Source organism: Pseudopodoces humilis, chromosome 1, assembly GCF_049639895.1.
Source record: "Pseudopodoces humilis isolate 2021_Gansu_Grassland_sample_001 chromosome 1, ASM4963989v1, whole genome shotgun sequence".
NCBI lineage: Eukaryota > Metazoa > Chordata > Aves > Passeriformes > Paridae > Pseudopodoces > Pseudopodoces humilis.
In genome coordinates this window covers 140,720,356-140,742,542 of record NC_142200.1, presented here as the reverse complement: position 1 = coordinate 140,742,542, position 22,187 = coordinate 140,720,356, and the positions used below count along the sequence as shown (strand labels likewise).

General features: G+C 38.8%; 1 protein-coding gene across 3 annotated transcripts in view; it reads left to right on the top strand.

Moving 5' to 3' along the window:
• Window positions 1-6,916: 6,916 nt before the first annotated feature.
• The window catches only part of PFKP (phosphofructokinase, platelet), a 42,563-nt gene continuing 27,292 nt past the window's right edge, over window positions 6,917-22,187 (top strand). For all 3 annotated transcript variants that reach the window (XM_005528512.3, XM_005528511.2, XM_088056084.1), the window contains exons 1-3: window positions 6,917-7,295; window positions 15,107-15,180; window positions 22,028-22,105. In XM_005528512.3, the coding sequence (XP_005528569.2) occupies window positions 7,211-7,295; window positions 15,107-15,180; window positions 22,028-22,105 (237 nt within the window). In that variant the 5' untranslated portion in view covers window positions 6,917-7,210. The remainder of the gene's footprint in view (window positions 7,296-15,106; window positions 15,181-22,027; window positions 22,106-22,187) is intronic.

The following is a 22,187-nucleotide window of genomic DNA, read 5'->3' as shown; positions in this document are numbered from 1 at the left end:
TGGCTTCTTGCAAATCAAGAAATTGAAATTGAAATCAAAAAATTGAAATTGGCTCTGCCAGTTATTAAAGGCTATTTTTTTTTTAATTCTGTAAGGGAAACTTTACATATTTTTCATCATCTGTTATGATACTGAATCAATGTCATAAAATATTTAGAAGCAAGAGTATGAAAATTGTAGTAATTAACTACTATACTAAAACCAAGTATGCGAGTGAAAAAAACTGTGAAAATTTAAGAAGAAAGAAGGGAAGAGGTGGGAAGAAAGTTGAAAATAATGAAAGCAAGGAGAAAAGGAAAATGGATAATAAGAAGGAAGGCAAAGACTGCTTTTGAAATGCTAATTATTTGGATGGAATCCCTTACTTGATTGCATTCTCTAGGTACTTGTAATCTCTCTCAGAATTTACCAGCTGCTAACACACATGTAATGATGATCCCACTCTCAGCTCTGGTACCAAAACTGCTTTTCTTGTCTCCTCAGTCCTGCAAACACAACTCTGTGGCACCGTACTGCCCAGACAGTTTTTGGAAGAGATAAAAATATCCTGTACACTCTGGAACACATTCCATTTAGAGCAGTTTTGCTCTCCCTCCACCTCACTGCCCTCCAAATCAATGTCTCCATTAGGCTTAGGCAATTTTTAATCCTCTTTCAATCCAAAGACACCACACTGAACAAGAGCCTTTGAAGGACTAGGGTCACAGCACATACACTAAAATCTGCAGCCATGTAGCATCCTGTCCATCTGAGCAGTCCATCACTAATGGCTGCCTGAGGTCTCCACAACCATCTAAGTTATTTTGAGCATCGCTGGAGCTGCAATTTTCAGGCAAGGCACAAAACTGCAAAGAAAACATGCACAATTTCTATTGCAAAGAGTGAAATCTATCCTCAAAGGTAAAATAATCCAACGAGAAATATATATCAAATCCATTGCTTAACAGTACAAATAAAAGCAATATAAATTCTTAAAATTCAGCAAAACCATTTGGTAAGTAGGAAGCTGAGTATTTACACTGCAATGGACAACAAGGTCATCTATTTAACTCTCATGTATTACAAAACACAAAGACTTCAAATTATAAACCACAATCAGTTTAATATTAGATAAACCAAAATTCACCAGTATCATGAGAGCAGTTGAATATTTGGGGGAACTGCTGCACAAGCAAGTATTTGGGAGGACTGCATTCTTAATTCATCATATCAGTAACCATGTAACTACATTTATATTACTTCAACTATACTGTCACGTTAACTATGTAAAATTCTATTTTTTGTGGAAGGGAACAACCAATGTGATGTTTATAAAACATCAAAGCTTACATTTAGGAACGAAGTTACCCTCACCCACCAAATTAACAGGTCAGATCATTACTAATGGTAGCATTTCTTGAAATATAGTTATAAGTACATAATTCTAGGTAAAAAAAAAAAATTTCTGTGATTTTTTGGTTGTTTTTCTTTTACACATAAAAATGATCCCCAAGGTCATAAAAAAGGGGAAGAGACTCCCGTCTCCTTGAGCAGCCCTAAAGTGCATAAATAATCTATACTCTATCTCTTCTAGTTCTTTCAGACTTTTCCCCTTGCAGTTATTTCCATCAATTTGGCAAAGGGAAGAAACAGAAAAAGCTTCAAGCCAAATTCTCCATTTGGCCCCAATCCACATAAGCACTTAGTTGATGTATTCATGACTTTTTGGAAACAAGTGGCTAAACCAAGCTCTGTCAAGGAATACAGAGATCTTCAGAGAACTCCAATATCCTTCACTCTTCAACAGAAGTGACCTCCATCTAAAATTCCACAGTGTATACCACACACACACATATATATATATATATATACACATATATATATATAGCTTAACAATTCAGGACATGACAAGAAAGCAATGCTTAATGAGATAAGTCTTGCCCAAGTACATTGAAAGCCTTCCTCCACAATCTACCCATCAATCAGGAAGACATTTTCTGAATGGGCACACTCCAACATTTCTGGTGAAGCTGTTCCAAGGATTCACTAATTGAGAAGTACTGTACAAAAGGATAATACCACCTATAATCAATTAGGACATTCATCTAAAATAAAGTTCTGCATTTTAGACAATGTTCTAAGGTTATTGTTCACAATTTTATACTGAGCATCAAAGTAAACAAACACAATTTGAGAATTATCTCACAAATAGCAAGAATTCTTGTTGATATCTCAAATTCTTTTGTAATACTTAAGAGAAAGCTGCAGAACTACCACATTCTGAGAATACATGAGTAGTCTATATCCTTTTAATGCAGACTGTGAACATGCATATATGGCTTTACCCCTTTCCCAATGAGACATACACCTTTAGTGGCTTATAGCAGAGCAAGTTTGCAAATTACCCTGTGGCGCCAAATGATGCCTCACTGTGGAAGTTTTCTAGGTGAGAAAGGCTTTCATATTCTTCTCCCCAAACTGGAGAAATAGCTTAGTCAATTGTATGACTGATTAATTGTCTAATTAGCACAATGTTTCCTTTTATTGAAGTGTTAGGCAGGTTTTTTTCCTGTTTCTGACAATTTTTTAAACCTCTGACCAATTATGATACATGTGAGTAACATGGCTCAATTTTTCCTAAAAGAGTCTATCTTACACAATATATCTTTCACAGTAACAGATCCTCTTTGGTGTGCAATGATTTTGGGTGGTACTTAGCTCAATTGTGAATTTTCCTACCCAATGAAACACAAAGAAGAATGCACTTTTCAATTAAGAAGTGGACTCCAGGTCACATCAAACCACAGACATACGAGTTTTTAGGGATTTAGAACTTGGTTTGTTTTTTTCTCAATAATCAAAGTTGGAAAGTTAGATAACCTAGACATTCATAGCATGTTGTTTGATGGTAATTCTAAGTAAATTTAGGAGCTGGAAGCAGGAGGAAGGAAAAACAGTGACACATAATGAACCTGTTGAGCACAAATTAATAATTTGTATGTATCATTTAAGAAATCATACATGAATTTACCAGAGAAGAAAAAATATTAAGCCTGAAGACCACACTGACATATTTTCCATATAACTACTTATAGAACATTTTCCATAAAACCCTGAGGGCTTCAAAACTACTATAAGGTGAACAATAGTTTTTGGTTTTAAAGCTATGTAACACCATTCCCATTCAAAATGTTTTGGCTATGAATTAATTTGCAACTGATTTATCATGTTTTACATTTAGATTCCAAGATAAAAAGTAAGTAGAAGAAATGACTTCTACAAAATATTGTTCAATCATTGTATTTTTTATTTTAATTAGGAACAATTTTAATTAAGTAAACATAGGAATTAAATTTGTGATTTTCATTTAAAGAAGGCCAGATTCAAGTACCATTAAAAACTCTTGTAGTTTTATTACAGTGGGAATTTACTCAATGCCCTAAATTTGTACCTAATCTTTCAACTGAAGAATCAGTTACAGCAAATTCAAAACAACAGCCATTTGACACTCAGGAAAAGGCTATAGCTCATGTACAATACATGATTTTCCTTCATGATGAATATTTACCATTCCTCACTGAAAACAGTAAAAAATCCTCTAAAATTGACATGTAGGACCAGGAAATATTGTAGTATGGGAAGTAGGGGAGTCTTACGAAAGAAAGCAGACAGCTCTCTTGAAGAAATCACTGACACCATCTGCTCAGAAATTATATCTAAATGATTTATTAGTTCCTTCTTTCATGCTTATCTGTGCATTCCATGACTAGCCTGCATAATTTTAAAATGCCAGAATTTCTGTAAATCCTTTCATCTGTTCTCTGCCTGGTTTTTGATAATACTAAAAGGCTGAATATCCAGAATTTGTATTTATGATTCATAAGTCTCATGAAAAAAGACAGTAGAGAAGAAGAGACGACTCCTCCAAGCACCTCAGACAAACTTGGAAGTGTGGGCTCATGCATCACAGATGCCAGAGAATCCACACCCAAGAAAGGTCTAGCTGTAGAAAACTGTTTCAGTTGGCTGGAAATCCATTTGTTCAGTTCTGGTATTCATGCTGTAATCTTGTTCTCTTTAGGTATAACTTGTTCTTCCCAGCTGAACCTGATTTCAATGGAAAATGCTGTGCCAAATGTAGTACTGGATCCATCTGTGGTATTACACCAGGAGATGAACTGCTGCATATTCTGAAGCAGCACCTGTAATGATGCAGGTGCAGTAGGGGAGGTTTGGTAGCAATCCAAAGTATCTCAAAAGGTCAATCAGGACTTTTTAGGTAGTGATAAGATTCAAAGATGGGCAGATAGGCTTGACCTATATGGCACAGGGGAAAAACAGGCAACGTGAAAAGGATGCACCAGACCACCTGCAATGGTCAGTATCAAAGAAAAGTCAAACCCACCTATCCTCTCCCTATTCCATGTAAACTGGTTCAATTTAGTATTACAGTAACAGGACAATTATAGCACCTAATGTCGTGTGCAAATGATCTGCTGAGGTTTTATTCAGATAAGCTGTTTCTGTTTATCAGTTTGCATATCTTAAAAGAGCCTATTCTCTTAGTGTCAGTATGATTTATACATGTGTACCTAGCTGCATTAACAATATCCCACAAGGCTAACACTGTTTCCCCCAACAATATTCAACACTTAAGACAGGCAGTCACTCACTCCTTTTAAGATTATAGGCAATTGTTTTGCTGGAAGATATTTCACTATATCAAGACAGACTCAAGAACAAACAGTTCCACATCCTTTCCTCTCCTCCCATCTCTAAAAACCTGACACAGCCAAAACACAATTCTTCCTGGACAGCTCTGCTGAAGGACAAGGAGTAGCTATAATGATGAAAAAAGTGAAATCATTGGCATAGTCCTAGTTACATGAGGGGGGGAAATTAATCACTTATATGTTTATGGTGTACAATAGAGCAATTGAAGAAAATAATACTTTCAGAAAATAGGAGCTCCATAGCATTGAGGTTGTATTGGGAAGCAAGAGAGACAAAGTGTGAATGCTTTAGCTACAGCAAATAGCTATTTTTTAGAAATGTCTGCACCAAACCAAACACAAGCAACAAGAAGTCGTCTTTCTCAAAGTTCTCCTGAGATGACAATGGTCCTTGATCCATGATGCTAGAATAGTCATATTTTCTACTAGTAAAAGATCTTCCTGATTTTACAGGTTACAAGCCCCGAATCACTCAAAGACCTTGATTTAGCTTTTACAGAGCTATTCTCAAATAAACTAATGTGATTTCAAAGCAAACCAGAACCTTTTGAACAAAGTGTGACTTTATGGACATTTACATACTTCTGTTATAGAAGTTTGCCTTCATTATGATCTGTGACTCAAGACTTCTCTTCAGATTCAGGAAAGAAAATACTAAATTCCCTGCAAAGTCATTAATGCTCATTGTATGCAGTCTATTTGTCAATGGATCGTTTCTGATATCAAATCACACTCATTTTAGTCTCAGTGTAAATTTGCAAATGTGAGCTGCCCACATGCTAGGTATAAATATCCATTTTCAGGTATGGCTTCAAACACTTATCTATGAGTAATTTTGACTGAACTACTCAAATGACTGTACTTCCACATGAACTACTCAAATGACTGTACTTCCACATGTGTCTGTGCGAAAGCTGACAGGATGAGCATGTGTATTTTTACGATGTGAGTTGTCTGTGATGAAGACGTTGAATAAAACCAGTAATTAATTCAGCAATTAAAATGTAAAACTCGAGTCAGCATTTTGATGCTGTTCCTGACTCTCTCCCTGACTTGCATTATTATTTTGTGCAATAAGTTGGCACGATTCCGCAAATTCTTTTACTTATGCAAACTACCACAAACAACTGTATACAGGGTAATACAGCTTTATTTGCTTAAATTACTAAAACCCGACGCTTTTACTGTTTCTGTGACTACACACGCTGCTATGACCAACAGAATTATTCTGCCAGCGTGCTGTTACAATACAGAGAGTTTAAGAGCGCACTTAGTACTAACCACTCCCCAAGCAAAAGCATCAGTGCGTACAGGGGAACGAAAAGGAAGGCAGAAAGACTGCGATTCCTGCCCAGAGCAATTCCTCCCCACTGCTTTGCCTCTGTGGCTCTCCTTGACTCAAACTCTGTCTCTCAGCCGCCAATACTCACAGAACAACCTCCTTTTCCTACCGGCGCCTGACCACCCACTGAGGTGCTGAGAAGCCTCAGCGGGAAGACACACCTGAGGAAGGATGAGAGGCAAGAAGAGAAAGAACAGAGCTCGGGGCCTCTGGGTGGCCCTGGCCGAGCCCATGACAGACGCCGGCAGGAGCCGACTGTCCGTCTGTTCTGCATTCCCAGCGGGAGCCGCGCTCTCCGCTCCCTGCCGGAGCCTTCCGAGCAGCAGCCGGGCGGGACGGCGAGCCCGAGCCGCCCCAGAAGCACCGGCCTGCGAGGAACCGACACGCTGGAGGCGGATTCCCCCGCCGAGCCTCCGGCAGAGCCGGGAGGGCGCCGGGAAGCCGCCGGAGAGCTCCCACTAAAGGGGCTGCCCAGGGAAGCCGCAGGCGCGACGGAGACACGTGGCGCTCCTCAGCCGCTACTGCGGGGAGGATGAGCCAGCTCTAGCCGACACAACTCCCTCCCCCGCGCTGCCGCCGCGCCAAGGCGCCAGCCATGTTCCCGCATCGCCCCCACCTCAGGCGGCAGGGCAGGAGAGGGGGAAGGGGAAGGCAGGCGGGGGGCGGTGCCGGGACTCCCGCCCCGCCGGGACCGCGCCGCCGCCCCCTCCCACCTGCCCGCGCCCGGCGAGCGCCTCCGCCCCGCCCGCAGCGCTCGCGGCGCCAGCTCGGCCGCTCATTGGCCGCGCCGCCCGCCCGTCACCGCCGCTCCCGCAGGGCTGAGGGGGCGGGGCCGCGCCGCGCTCTTAGCGGCGCGCGGGGAGGGCGCGGCGGCGGGGCAGAGCGGGGGGTGGCGGGGTGCGGGAGCTTGAGTGCTGCTGTTTTTCTTGCTCCAGGTTTTTTTTTCCCGGGCTTTTTGCACACAGTCGCTCCCTTCCCTCAGGTTTTCTGCAGAGATTTACCTGTCGGTAGCCACACACCTGCACCTGGCTGTTCGGGCTCTTTTCCCGCAGAGGCCGAGCGCTCGGTCCAGCGGAGCGGGGGCAGACCCCGGCGGCCAGGGGCTCCCTCAGCGACCGCGCTCCGCCTCGCCCGCCGGTGCCTCTCCTGCAGAGCCATGGATCACCAGCCCAAGTTCTTCGAGAACCTCTCGGGCGCCGGGAAGGCCATCGCGGTGCTGACCAGCGGCGGCGATGCCCAAGGTAGCGGCTCACACCGTTTACTCCGGGAGCACGGGGAGGACGAGGGAAGGAGCCGATAGGAAAGGAAAGCGGCGGGGAGCTGCGGACACTGTGGGGAGTTGGACAGCAGCAGGAGATGGCGAGGAGCCCCTCGAGGGCGGTGTGAGGGGCAGGAAGGAAGGGCCTCCCCTCCTGGCTGGGCGCCCATGCGGGAGGCCGGGGAAACAGCGTGGGCAGCTTCAGGGCTGGTGTTGGGAAGCCACGGTGCGGCACATGGAGTGGAGAGAGGGCTCTGGGAGCGATTCACAGGGGATTGCAGTGGTGCTCGGGTTCTTCTTTCCGTGCTGGCCTTCGACCCGGCTTTCCTACTAAGCGCATTTAAAAGATAAATAATTTCTGTACGGCTTGGGCGCTTGAGGTTCAAACGTCCCCTCGCCCCTTCCTTCCCCTCTCCCTTCCTCGCCACGTTTGCTCTGCCCCAGGCTGAGCAAGGGAGAGGGTAGAAACACTGCAGTAACTTTTACTACCAAGATGTCTCGTTCCCTCGAGAGATGGTGGGGTGAGGAGGGATGGCTGATGCGGGAGGGGGAGGAGGAGGTCGTGCTGCCCGGCACGGCGGGCGGGAGGCTTGGCTGCGCTGCTGGGGCTCTGCCAGCCCTCGCCTCATCTGCTTTTCACTTCGTTTTAGCACCAGCAACACGTTTACGCTCCTACCCGTGGTTTAGAACGCTCAGATGGTGGTTTACTCTTCCCCCGTAAGAGTATATTAAAAACGTGTCTTGCCTTCTTAAATCTCTTCAGTGTAGAGGAAGTCGTAGCTGCTACAGGACAGGGCAAACAAAAGACCTAGAGACATTAAGAGGGATGGCAAAGAAGAGAGGCTTGATCACAATATACCTAGTCAAGAATCCATTTTTTTCTACACTTTAGTTTCCGCTTTCCTTCCAGAAAATCATGATGGGTCCTTTCCAACTCGGCATGTTCTGTGATTCTATGGTTTGAAGTTTCAGTTAATTAAGATTTCAAACCCGCAATGCTCCGCGCAGTTCGAGAGGGCTCTTGCTCTCCTATACCAGGAGAGTTATTCAGTGATAATTGCTTTTAGAACCTTCTCTTAATTTACGGTTATTTTTTTATTTTTCCCCGGGAGTGTCTCGAGAGTACTTTCACTTAAAGAAGAAGCGGCACTCATTCGCGTTTGTGAACAGAATGGGAGGTGGGAGCCTCTCCTTCCTTTCTGCGTGCGCTCTGTGGTTTAGGGACCAGTCTCTCCCCAGATTTTACACGGGGAGCTGCCGGGACCAGCCCGCGGCCGGGGCAGCCTCCCCTCTTCCTGGCCGGGTTCCCCGGCGCGTCCATGCGGTGGTAGCTTGCATGGACCAGTGTCTTCGTTCTCCCTCCCTCCCTCCGCCGGTGTGTACGTGATCCGCTGCGAGTCGCTGCAGATTCCGCCTCTTTGCGTCATATGGGCTGGGAGAAGCATCCTCCCTCCCCCTACCCGCAGGAATAACGGGGAGCCCCCGGGTTTACCTAGGATTATCCGAAACTCTAATCGGGATGAAAGGGATTTGTTGCCATCGAGGAGAAAAATGTTGCAGTTCTCGAGAAAAAAAAAAAAAAATCGATGCGTTTAAATGGCTTCTCTTTTACCCCTCGGTGGGGCTACACTTCAAGTTTTATCCAGTTTGCCCTCAGTGACATAAATTCCACTGCTCTATGATTCTAGGAGGAACTGAGAATCAGAAAATCTCTGTCTTAATGGTCTGGTGGCCAAATCGCCATTTTAATTTAAAAGTGTGGCAGGGCACTGCCTGAAGCAGCAGTAGCATGCTCAGCAAGAGGCTGAGCCCTGCAACTTGCTTCCGTGTGGCTGGAGATTATATAATGCAGCAGCAGATGCATCTCCTTTTATAAAGTATTAATCTGCACTTGCTACTGTGTGAATTAAGGCATTTGAAGGACTTGTGGAATCCATGGGTAACATCTAGACTTTGCATCTGGCAGATTGCCACAGAAGCATGGAGGGTTCCAAAGTAACAGCCTGTGAAAGTTGCTGTCTAAGGAGTGGGGCTGTCACAAAGACCAAAAAAAGTAAACTGGATGCCTTCCAAGCTGTTTCATTGGCAGCATTGTTGTCCCAGCTTTGAAGAACAAGGAAATAAAACCCCCAGCGTTTTAGAACATGATCATTTAATCTGAATCACACAACACAGTGTGTGACCATATCCCCTTACTATCTTGGTAAGAGCAGAGATGTTTAAAATAAGCTGCCTCAAGTCATTTTGAAGGTTAGAAGTTAAACAAGGGATGCAATGAGTCATGCCCTGTCAAGGTCATTTGCCCTTTGGAGGACAAAGTGCAAATGTGTGAGAGAAGTGAAGTCCTGAAGTACACGCAGAAGGAAATAACGCTGCTGTTACTGCTATTTGGAAACAAGCTATTCAAGCAAAGTGTAGGTGAGGCAAAGCTGCTGACTCAGAAGTAGGCAAAAAAATTGTAGTATTAGGAAAAAAGTTCCAGTCTTTCGTTTTGTTTTGTTTTACATTTGTCAGACACTAAAAGTCTTCAAACTATCTGTAATCCAAACTGAACTCACAAACAACTGAGTAGAAAAAACACCTGTTAAACATAAAATCGTAATAGGTGCCAGTATTTAGATTGGTCTGTAAGTCTGAGCATAGAATGAAATATATGTGAAATTATTTTAAAGTGAAGTTACTCACTTTGCTGTTATTTTTACTTCTAATAATTTAAAAGTAGTTTTATGTAAATTACACAAGGCTTTCTATTTATAGGGAATGTTAACTTTTCAGTTACTTCCCTGCATTGGTGGTACTTCCTTGAAAGTTTCATTTTTCTTTTTTGTTTTTCTACCTGTGGAATTTCAGAAACAATAGAATATATATGTGTCATACTGGACTTTTTTTTTGTGGATTTAAAAGAATTTATCAGTGATATGTTTCACAGGAAAAAAGTTCTCTATTTAGTACACTTAATATGTGTAAGTACTGAACTTGACAGTCTATCATTTCAGCTAGCCAGGTGTTAAATTGTGAACTAAAAATGTGCTTTCCACCATAATCACAAGTACCTTGAGAGGCAAAAAAAGTTCTGACAATCAATTCTCAATATTTATGGGTTGGTTCACTTTCTGGACTATTTCTAAATTGTACTGGTTGCAGCTCAGGAAGGTGGTTTAATAAATGGCGTTTAATAAGTCACTCGTCTCACTTTGTGGCATTCTCTTGCCATTCTGCTTCAGGTCATGAAGTACACTGGTTGAATTTTCTGTGGGTTGCCAGTGGCTGCCGCAGACAGTTTTGGCCACCATAGGTCACTGACGTTCACACAGCCTCCAAACAACCTATTCCGGGAGCGTGGTAGGTACGGCTCGGCAGCAGGAAGAGTCATCGGGAAGCTGCTGACAGGTGGTTGTGCGCTCCTGGGGAAGGATGTGTTTGTGGCTACAGAGCCACTGCCCAGACAACTGACTCAAGATCATTGTCTTTGAATAGGACCATGTTGTTTTTCAGATAAACTCAAAGATCTGGTGTTGAGGAGGACAGCAGAAGTAAGGGATGTAATGGCCCGGAATACCATAGCCCATCCTGCTTAAGTAAGCAGCTACATGTCTCTACGTTCAAAGCATTCCAGGCTTCGCAAAGTTCCAAGGCTTAGTTAGCAGTACAGATATACAACTCTTGTCCAGGTGACACAGACTAGAAGAAGAAATTTTGGTGCTGAGCAAATGAAAAAGCTCAACTCCTTCAGCAAATGCTGGGTTTAAAAACAGCTTGAAAAGAACTCTAAAGAAACCTTTTGGATTCCAGTGTTTTGGAATATCAGACAGACCATGACTGTGGTGGGTGCAAAGATTTACATATTTATCCTCCTGAAGCATTAATGGCTGAGGAACATCATAAGGCATATTTAATATAGTAGTGTGAGTGTATGTGATCTTGTCCTGGTAGCAAAGTTTCTTTTTCCACCATAAGCTTCTCAACTAATGCAGTAAATAAAATAAATATTTTTTTTAAAAAAAGTCACAAAATAAATGTGAATAATGTGTAAATAAATGCTTTTCTTATGTCATCCAGAATAGAGTTTACTTGTTAACACTTATGTAATTTGAACACGATCACAAGGAATTTTTGAGTTCTAGCCCCCCCCCAAAAGGCACCTTTTCCAGCTAAGAACAGTGACTGCAAATAGACACATATATGAAATACATTTATGTGTCTGTAGATACAATGTTATAAGTACTATTTGTACGTAAAATTAAGGAATGTAGTTATTAATGGATTAGTGTGACTATTTCAATGCATAAAATATTTTTGAGACACTGCTTCTATAATTATTCAATGATTGAAACTGGTCTCTTAAGATTTTTATTTTAATTTTTAAGAAGGAGGTATGTTTACCATCTAGGTGTTCTGCTGCTGAATATATTTGTACAGTAGAATGTTCTGATCTAATACAGTTAGTGTTTAGAAAAATTGTGTAATGTTTTCTTCAGGTATCTAGAATAATTACTGTGATTATATGCAATAAAATGTGATGTAATTAAAAGTAAACGGAACAAATTCAAGTTGTATTTTTAATTACTTGTTCAATTCTTGTATTTGACTGCTTCTCTTTTGATGATTATAGGCTCTCACTGACATAACCATTTACATATTTAAATAAAGTCTTCCTGTTTGGTGATGTTTAGACATTTCCCTTAGTGATGTTTGCTATATAGTCTTTTAAGTCTGAATCTTTATTCAGGGTAGCACTGAAACATATGTGCTAAGTCATTATGCCTGTGTTAAAGCCAATGTTTATCTTTAAAATTGGTGGTACTTAAGTATTTCTTGATGCTTGTCCAAGATGCATAGTTTTGATTTTGCTTTTGAATGGTTTATGTTACAGTTATTTATTTGAAGGCATGTCTAGCTGGCTAAAGCAAGGCAAACTTGGCTTAAACACAAACTCGTGTAGAACTTCCTATGTTGTAGTGGTACATAAGTACGTGGACAAGGATGTAGGCACAAGAGAAGGCTACTCTTTTAGAGGCAGAGAGTCTCTGAAATAATTGAAAAATCTCTGCAGTATTGTTTGTAACCCTGTTACAAAAACCAAGTGCTTCTTTTAAGGACAATTGAATAAACAAGATCAAGGACAATAAATTATCAATTTTTAAGTTAATTCAGATGTTATGTAAAGCCCTAAAAGTAGTTGTATTTCCCTTAATCTTTGCTGACTCCGAAAGACCAAAATAAATATTTCCCTCTTTCCAAGTCTTTAATGCAAAAGCAACTTGTAATTCAGAAACATTTTAAATAATTCTTAAATTATTTTTTTAAAATACTGGTTTTACTTGTGGCTTTCTTTTGAAGCTGTTATTCTAATCCTGTATGTTTATCAAACTGCATTTATTATTCATGCCTAAATCTGCAGTTAACCTGGTAAATCTCTTTTAAAGCAATAAGCATGAGTAATAACATTTCATGGTTATTATGGTAATTCACAAATACTTTTGTAAGACTCCACAAATAATGAAATTTTATTAGACAATCCTACAGAGGCTTAGTGAAATTTTTGTGTGCTTTTTCTCGAATTACTGCAATTTAGACATCCACATTGTAGAAGTCTAAAGCTGTAATGTGCTAGCTGTATTTTGTAAGTGTCAAATTCTAACATCCTTTAGTCCTCAGCCCTTCTGAAATGTAAGCCAGGAGCCTGCCAGTAGACAACCAAGTCCTTTTTCTGTATAAGGAGATAAAATATGCAACACAAAATAACAATAAAATGTAGGTTATGCAAACTTACAACAAAGCTGCAGTGGTAGTATTGGGAAGATGCTGTCTGTACTCTGTTGGACTTTTTTTCCTGGGTTTTTGCCTTTTCATGGAGCAGGCAAATAGTCAATTTTACCTATTTTTCCTGCAAGAAACATGGAAACTGGAAGGTATTTACTAATGAAGTATGTGGCTGTATTAAGAATTTATATACAAACTTTCCTCAAACAAACCAAACCAGACAACAGCAGCTCCCCTCCAAAAAAAAACCCCAAAAGCCAAGACAGAACTGCCAAAAAACCTCCGTACCAAGCAACAACAACAAAAAAGCCTCCCACACAGTATGTGCTTTAATAGAAGCAAGCTGTGGGCTTTGGTGAAAGGAGTACCTTGTTCTGAGTGTTCCTGTTTGTGGAAAATGGCAGTGCTGTGCTGAACTGTCAGTTTGGTAAAATTAACTGTCTTTGTCTCTGAGGGGTGTTAATTTTTGTTATGAAAACTGTTTCACTGGGGAGATAACTTCGCTCTGTTATTCTGAGATTTATCATGCGAACTTTCTTTTCATTACAGACTGTCAGATGAGATTCTCTGTTTTTCTTTGGCATCACCCAAAGTTCTTTGTGTAAAGCTGTGCCTTTAGCTGTTTTGGCATTTGAAAACTTTTCCCAGCTATGCCACAAGGCTGACTCTGGCTGAAAGAATTCTTGCTACAATTTCCTAAAACAGAACTTAGGTGAAAACACTGTTACCTGTGTTTTTTGTTTTAAGTGTAAGTGACATCTACACAAACAGCAAAAGCAACTGTTTAATTTTGGCAAACTTAATTTTTTTTGTTTCATGTTGAGCAACATCAGGGTGTTTCTGGTGTGTTCATAAGTAATGCATCTTTGAGAAAACCTCAGCCTGATTCTTCAGAGAGGTTGACCTTTACAGCTCAGTATTTCTTGCAGTAAAGATAGGTACTGTAGGATTACATCTTTTTGACTTGCTGTGTTGTTTATATATTCTAGTTATCAGCTTTTTATATCTCCAGGGAGGTGAACACTTAACATCCACGTCAAGCAGCAGAGCTTACCTACTACTTGTCTGTTTTGATACTAAATGCACCAGATTTTGAGAATTTGTGCATAGTACTTGGACTTGTCATCCTTCTTGCATCCGTTTTTTACTGATGTGCCAAGATTATCAACTATAGCCTAACTGCTTCTCTCATCCTGCTTTGTGTGATCTCTTATGTTTGTTTTAGTGGTGTGGATGCAATTAGTTGATTAGTTTTGGAAAGTTCCTGAATAATGGGTAAGGTAATGCAGTGTCTGAAGGGATGAATTAGAAATTCCTTTGCCCTGTGTAGAGGGACCAGTGGAACTTCCACTGTGGCTCAGGAAGTTGTGTTTGACTGTGGGACTTAAATGGAAGATTTTGCAGCAGTATAATTTGTCAGACGTCTGTGAGCAGGGAATTCCAATCAGAGCTTGCATTTTTGGGACTAAAGTGGTGTTCAGATGTTTTTCTGTCAAATGAGTCAATGTAGCATTATTTATGATAATTTACTGCTACTTTTGTCTTTTTAAATAACCATCTGTCTAGGTCAACTTCGGCTCTGCTCCCCTCAAAATGCTGTATATACACCTGTGTTATTTTGGAAATCCCAGAAAAACTGTTATAATTTCTCATCTGAAGAAGCTACATTTTAACTTTCTGAATGTTTTGCATTTCAGACTGAAAACTAACCATTACTGCAAAATTAATTTACTTTGTTGTTCAGTAGATGTAACTTCTACAATGCTATTTTGCAGTCAGCAGCAATTTAATCTCTGATTAACACACACACTGGCATTCACATAATTATTGTAACAAAGAATAGTTCTGAACCCTTCATGCTCATGGGCTCTTTGCACTGTCATTAAGCAAATTTTTGTTTTAATGGATGCTGGTCATTGTCTTTCTTTAGGAATGAATTAATGTTCCCTTTATTTTCAAGACACTGAAAACTTTTGGTATACGTAAAATGCTGGATGACTATAACAATGTGATTTTGCTTTTTCTTCCCAGGTATGAATGCTGCTGTGCGCGCAGTAGTACGCATGGGAATCTATGTAAATGCCAAAGTCTATTTTATTTATGAGGTTAGTTTTTGTTTCATTCATTCTGTATTTTGTCTTCTAACTAAACTTGAGTTTTTGTAGAAACACCATGGAGAGTAAATAGTATGAATTAAAAAACGCTGTAGGTGCCATCCCTTTTCATTGTGTGTTTTATTTACTACTTTTCATTTTTATGGAAATTTACATGTCACAAGTATATTCTAAAACTATTTAATTTAAAAGTAATTTCTTAAATATATGGAATTCTTTATGTGCCACCAAAGACTTGAAAGCAAAGAAAACCAGAGGTGGTTGTCACCCTGCAGTGAGCTACAGATCTGTACACTTGTTGGATGTTTGGCCCCACTTACTGTACTTCGTAAATGTTTTCCTAAACCTGGTTAAACTACTGATTCTTAATCCTTTACTCCATTTTCCTAGAGTATGATAAGGATGTATCCTCACCCTCATTTCACAGCTTGATTTTGATAAAGAATACAGTGGCACTGCTGCCATCTTGCCTTGGCTTGTAGGTAGAAAGCTGCAACTGAAGAAACTCAACCAACAAAGAAAAGAAAAGCCGCATCAAAAACTTGACCATCATTGGTCTGTCCTGACGTCAGAATTTTGTGACTGAAATTTGTAACTGTATGTGCAGAAAGATTGTAAGTTTCTATAGTAGTTCTACAATAAGAAAGAGAGATGGGACAAGTTTAATGTCAGTGCTGTGGTGATGCTCCATGTACTTGACTTCCTGCAAGAAGCAGTTTGACGTCCTTATAAAGGATGCTTTCAGGTTTTATACAGTTTCTGTACATTAAACAATACAGTAAATATATTGATTCCGTTCCCACTGGAACTCCTGTCCAGCTCATTAGTAGTTTGAGACTATTACAAATCATAATAAAAAACTGATATGGGGGAAAGCTTGGTAGGTACCAAGTAAAGTCTAACTTTAATATAAAAATATGGAGTACTAGAATTCATAGAAGTGCTCAGAAAATACTTTTAGTTTTGTGCATGGCAAATACAGAATTTATCTTTAAAAAATGGCTGTTTATCCATTTTTTTCCCTGTCTGCCTGTTCCGATAGCTCATTTACTAATGAGATGCAGAGTATATTGAAATGCAAATAAGCAGAGGACTGTGCTCCAAAATTCTTTCCTACTACTGTGCTAACAGCAAGTTGCTCTGAATACTTAGTGTGTGCTAATTACATGGCCAATCTCTGGAATTCCTTCAGTGTTCAGCTGTTTTGCAGGCTCACTGAAATGGGTCAGATACTTCTCTGGAAGTAAGAAGGGAGTTTTGGACATCTTTAAGGCCAGAAATTGGATTTGAATTTATTTTTTAATTAATCTTAAGTCAAGAATTGCCATATTTTTTCACCTTTTAAACATATTTGGTATCACAGAGTGATAAATTTCAAGAGAAATTTGAATATTTGATTTTTCTGAACTTACTAAAATAGCACTGTTTAAGTTAGCATGTGTTCCTGTGTTTGGTAGAGCTGGTCAGTGTGAAGTCACAGATATTTCTGAATGAAAAGTGATTGTAAAAAATAAAGCAGTGTTGGGAATTTTGAGTTTACCCATATATATTGTCCATCTTCAGTGTAACAGTAGGGTCTGGGGAGAAATGCACATTTCACTGCAAGTATGGGCTGTGAAAAAGATCTTTGCTTCTAGATTAGGCCGTTCAGTTCTGTGTTTTGTAAAGTATCGAACGCTTAGCTTCTTCTCTGACTGGTGATAATTGAAATAAGTAGTCACTTTTCTTTCACAATGCCTACAAGTACTTAAGAGAAACAGGGTTGCAAGCATTGAAATGAAAAAGCTGTTTAATTTTACGCCTTTGAAATGGGAAACAGATGAAGGTGACAAGTGTAATTGAGGTAAAAATCTTCTAAGACTTGTCACTAGTATTCCTTGCTAAAAGCCTTGGTGTGATGTATAAAGATGTATAAGGAGGAGATGTATTTTTGGGTATAGTTTGAGTTATTTAATAAGATGTTCCTTCTGAGTTACAGTTTACTGAATGTAACTTGAGTGTGTTAAGCAAAGAGAAGACTGTATCTTAAGCCTACTTTTTGGGCATTTTAACATGTAGCTCAGGATAAAGTGATATTTGTATTGAAGTTGCTCTGAAAAAGTGAAGGAAAAACCTGAAGTGACAATATCCAAGAGGAAAAAAACTGTTCTTGTTTGGTTCCAAAAATCGAGTTTTAAAGGTCTCAGCCTTTTCAAGCTTACTTTGCTGAAGTCATCATACGCTCTGTTTCTCCTGTAGCTATGTCTGTCATATGAACTTTCTTGCACTGCAAAACCATCTGTCTTCTACAACTGTGGCCAGCACTAGTTTCATATTCTAAGATAGTGACTCTGTTTTCCTAACTCCATTTTTCTTCATCTTGTGATGAGAGATTATCAAGATAAATGAATTAAAATTGAGAATGAATTAGATCTAAGTAATTTTCTAGCCTTGTTTAAACTGGTTTCATGAAAACCCAAAGAAAGAAACATTTAGATACTGGAATTCATGGCCTGTTTGGACTTCAAGTCCCGAAAGGGAAAAAAGAGTAAACTCATGTAAAAATAAAAACTAGAAGATAATTTATATAAAAGGTATAATTAGTTACATATCTTTTGTATAGTTTATATAAAACCTGTGAATTTATAGGTATAAAATGAAAATCCTATAAAATTAATACCCCTTGTGTATCTTAATTCACTAAAGTTAGCGCATTTCAAAATTCTGCTATTAACTGCAAATCTATACAGTTTGCTAGCTTCACAGTTTCATATTTTATATTTTATTTTAGTCTGTAGTTACCCTTCTTGACTATCATTTCATTATTCCTCAAATGTAGTCCAGTCTGAATTACAATTTAAATACCCATGGATTAATTTCACTCATGATATGAAAATCTAGGGGCTGGAAGAATGTGTAGAGTATCAGGCTGCTCTAGGGGGCTAGTTTAATTTTTTTTCACTAATCAGAAGCTATTAAAGTCAGGTTGATTTTTCTTTTGTCTTTTTCCTTTTTAATTGAAAGCAGGAGGAAAAAGTGATGACTCTCATTTATGGCAACTCATTTTAGAAACTTGAGGTCTTAAATATTTATACAAATAACCTGCCGTTTTTCCAGGGTTGAAGCATATAGTTCCCAGTGGATGCATGCTCTTGCTACTAAGCTATGGAGCTTTTAGATTCTTCATCTTGATTAAGAGTCTTTTTCTCAAGAGGCCGTCATTGGGAATGCAATGGTATGGCAGTCATGGATTTCTGTGAGGAAAACTTCATGTCTTTTCTGTAGTGGTTTGTGCACTCAGTGACAATAGTATTTTATATTGTTGAGCAATGGCTAAGACATTTCAGTAAGTAAATTCATGTAACTGTTAAAGCCCCAAATGTCTCACATGTAACACATCAGAAGTTGGCTTGTTCTTTTTCCAAGGCTTTTGTCTTCAGAGTTCAGGCTGGAAGCCACGTTTGCTCCTGCCGTGCTCTCCTGGAGTTGCAGTGTCTGTGAATGTATCTTGTGAACATTGGACCCACAGATATTTATTCTTATTCTTTGGATATTTAGATTTTGAGTACATGAGGACTAAACATAAAATGGAGCTGATCTTAATGAACTGTGCTTGCTGTTTTTTTGACAGCTTATTTTTTCCATTCTTGCCCCACATTTACAGTATCTCAGTACCCAAGCTCCTATATTTTTAGGTCTAAGTAAGAATTTACTTTTTTAATTAACAGATTCCCACTCTCATATTAAGGTCAGTAGTCACATCTGCCAGTGATTTTCAGTAACCATACAGTTGGAACAGCGGTGAACCTTCAAACATATATTGTCCAGTCCTCATCAGTGTTTACATAACTAAAACAATAAATGGAAATCATCATCATTAATACTTCAACTGTAATTAGCAATTAATTTTTTTTCCCCCAACAGCTTTTCTAGAAACCTGTTTTAATTCTATAACTTGTATCTTTTAATGGTGTGGAAAACAATGTGACAGTTCTACCTTATTCAGAGATAGTGTACACATACTTGGCAGACAACTGAATTAGGAAAAGTTAGTATAACAGTTCAGACAGATCATGATTCCAAAGGTTCCCTGCACTTACCTTGTTGTGGAAGGAATTGTTAATACATCCCCTGTTCCTGCTTGTCTGCACAGATACAGATTCCTGACCAAAATGCACAAGTTCTTTCTACTTCACAGAAACATGGTGCAGAAATGGGTCATAGCTCATCCTTAGCCTAGCTGTGAGATGTTTCATGTCTTACAGACAACTTAAGCTACTATTTTATTTATTTGGTTTTTTCTGTGTTTTAGATTTATTAATCTGATAACTGGGAATTTTATTCCATCAATCTTATTTATGTATATATTTCCTATATATAATACTTCTTTGGATGCGCTTTTGTTTTTCCTCTGAAGTTAAAATGGAAGGTGAATGACTTGAGCATACGTGAACTGTATATATTGTATATATTTTTGTCAGCTCTCAGTGCAGCTTACTGTAGTTACACACTGAATTAAGATGTGACATTACACTATGCTTTCAGGATTTATTGCCAGTGGATCTCTTGAGTTATTGTAGTTGTCAGTAGAAATATGTACAGGAAAAGCTATCACTCCATTACTGACTAATATAAGGAACATAGAATTCTATGTTTAAAACAAAAGCAAACCAGCAAAGCTGGTGATGAATGAACTTAGTAATTTATTAGCCATCATCAAGCTTAGTTGTATCCTCTGTAATGTTTCTTTCTGAGGATCTTCGCACTTTATCTGAGGGAGAAATTTTTCTTAAAGTTGCTATATGGATTTAGCATTATTCCTTTTCCACTTTGCTCTAATTTTGAGCAAACTTTACATTATTTTGTAAATAATGGCTTAACTCTTGAAGTCACTGTGTGTATACATTAGCATACAAAGAGTGTATCTGGTATGTAGGTGCCCACAAGGGAGCTGGGAAGATAGTTCACCAGGAGCTGTAGTGATGGGACAAGGAGTAATGGGGTCAAACTGAAAGACTGGAAATGTAGGTTAAATATATGGAGGAAATTCTTTACTGTGAGAATGGTGAGTCACTGGAACAGGTTTCCCAGAGGAGATGTGGATGCCCCAGCCCTGGCAGTGTTCCAGGCCAGGTTGGATGGGGCATTAGGCAACTTGTCATAGTGGGAGATGTCCCTGCTGATGGCTGGGGAATCAGAAGTTGATGATCTTTTAAGGTCCCATTGACCCTATGCCATTCTATGTGTATACATTAGATACATATCAAAGTTATTTAGAGAGTATATAAAGTATTGAAAAGGTCTGTTGGATGGCAGAAATTAGAGACGTAAGTAGTTTTCCATATAGATGTTTTTTGCTATTGCTTGATCATATTATCTCTAAATTAATCAAGTCTCACTGAGCAGAAATTTTCATGCTTTCCCCTTGGAATCTTAAAACACCTAATTGAGTAACTTGTACTTTTGCTGTGTCCAGATTATCTTTACATTCTTATTTTCTTGTGCTGGTGAGGACTCAAAGTTTGACATAAAAAAACCCATATGTATGATATGAATACCAAGCTGCTTTAGGCTTTGTATATTTCCAGCTTACTGCTTATTTAGTAAATTCTGCATATACTGTGAATCATGCCAAATTAAATTTCTCCAATTTATAATGTCAGTTTTGCTGTTCTCTGAACACCCTTCTTTTTCTAGTTCCTGACTTATTCTTGAAAAAACTGCACAGAGAAAAATGTTAACTAGTTGTTCCTTGGCATGGGGAATATGTACACATAATCTAAAATGGAGACATAAACATTGTCATGGTTATTCTTTAGTAGTTTTTCTTTTATTTTCTTTAACATGTTATGATTTTCCTTGTGGATTTAAATAAATGTCAAAAAGTTGAATGGTAGTTCTAGTTTTATTCTGGTGTCTGTCAGGGTTTTCCAAACTTAGGACTTGACTGCTTTTCCTTTTCTTTTCTTCTTATTTCTTTTCATTTATTTATTTGTTTCTTTGTTTACTTTTAATCAATGTTGACAATATCACCTAATGGAAAAGAATCTGTAATTGCCATTCAAATAGTATTTTTGTAGAGAGGTAATAAAGCAAAGCCAGGTGGGGTTTTTTTTGTTTGTTTTTTTTTTAACTGCTTGCTAAATAGTTTTTCTTCTTTCAGATAAGTGTAGTTCTTATATTACAGCATGCAGTCATTTTAGAAGACCATTTAAGTTAAGCTATTAGGAATTTCTTAAATTCATCACTGAACATATTTTTTCCTATTAAGTACCTTTTATTTATTGTGTGACTGCTTAAAAAAAAAAAAAAAAAAGGTTGTGTCACCTGATTTCTTGTTCTTTCATAAAAAAATTTTGGTTATTACTCTTTATCTTGGTTTGATTATTACCAGCACAGGATGGGCAGGGGGGAATGTACAATGTGCTATAAAGATTTCCTAAGTTCATGGGCCCAGGCTGAGGTTATGTTTTTAAGGAACATATTTTATAATGTCTTTCAAAGTTCTTTGTAGTCTTCAAAAAAAAAAAAAAACAAAACAAATTGACTATTTATTCTTAAAGAAAAAGCACATTACCATTCTAGTTTAGTAGCTGTGTAATCTGTGTTAATTATTGTCTTATCTTGAAATTGTTTTTGCAATTGATCCTTTTGGGAGGAGGGTTTGTTTTGCTTTATCCCCCCCTTAAAAGAAGCAGTGATACCTGCTTGAATATTGTTTAATTTAAATTGAGTATTTTTTTTTTTATTCAGTGTTTATAATTAAAGCTGTATTAAAGTGCACAAGGTAACTATTACTGTAGTGGAAATTTGATGTAGTTTTTAAAATCAGACTTATGAAATACCTTCCCTTTTACAGGGTTACCAGGGAATGGTTGATGGAGGTGACAATATTGTAGAGGTTTCATGGGAAAGTGTTTCAAGTATCCTGCAAGTGGTAAGTTCTAAGGGGTGAGAGTGGGACCCAAAACTTTCTTATTCAAACAAAAGAAAGAAAATTCTAAATCCAGGCAACCGCT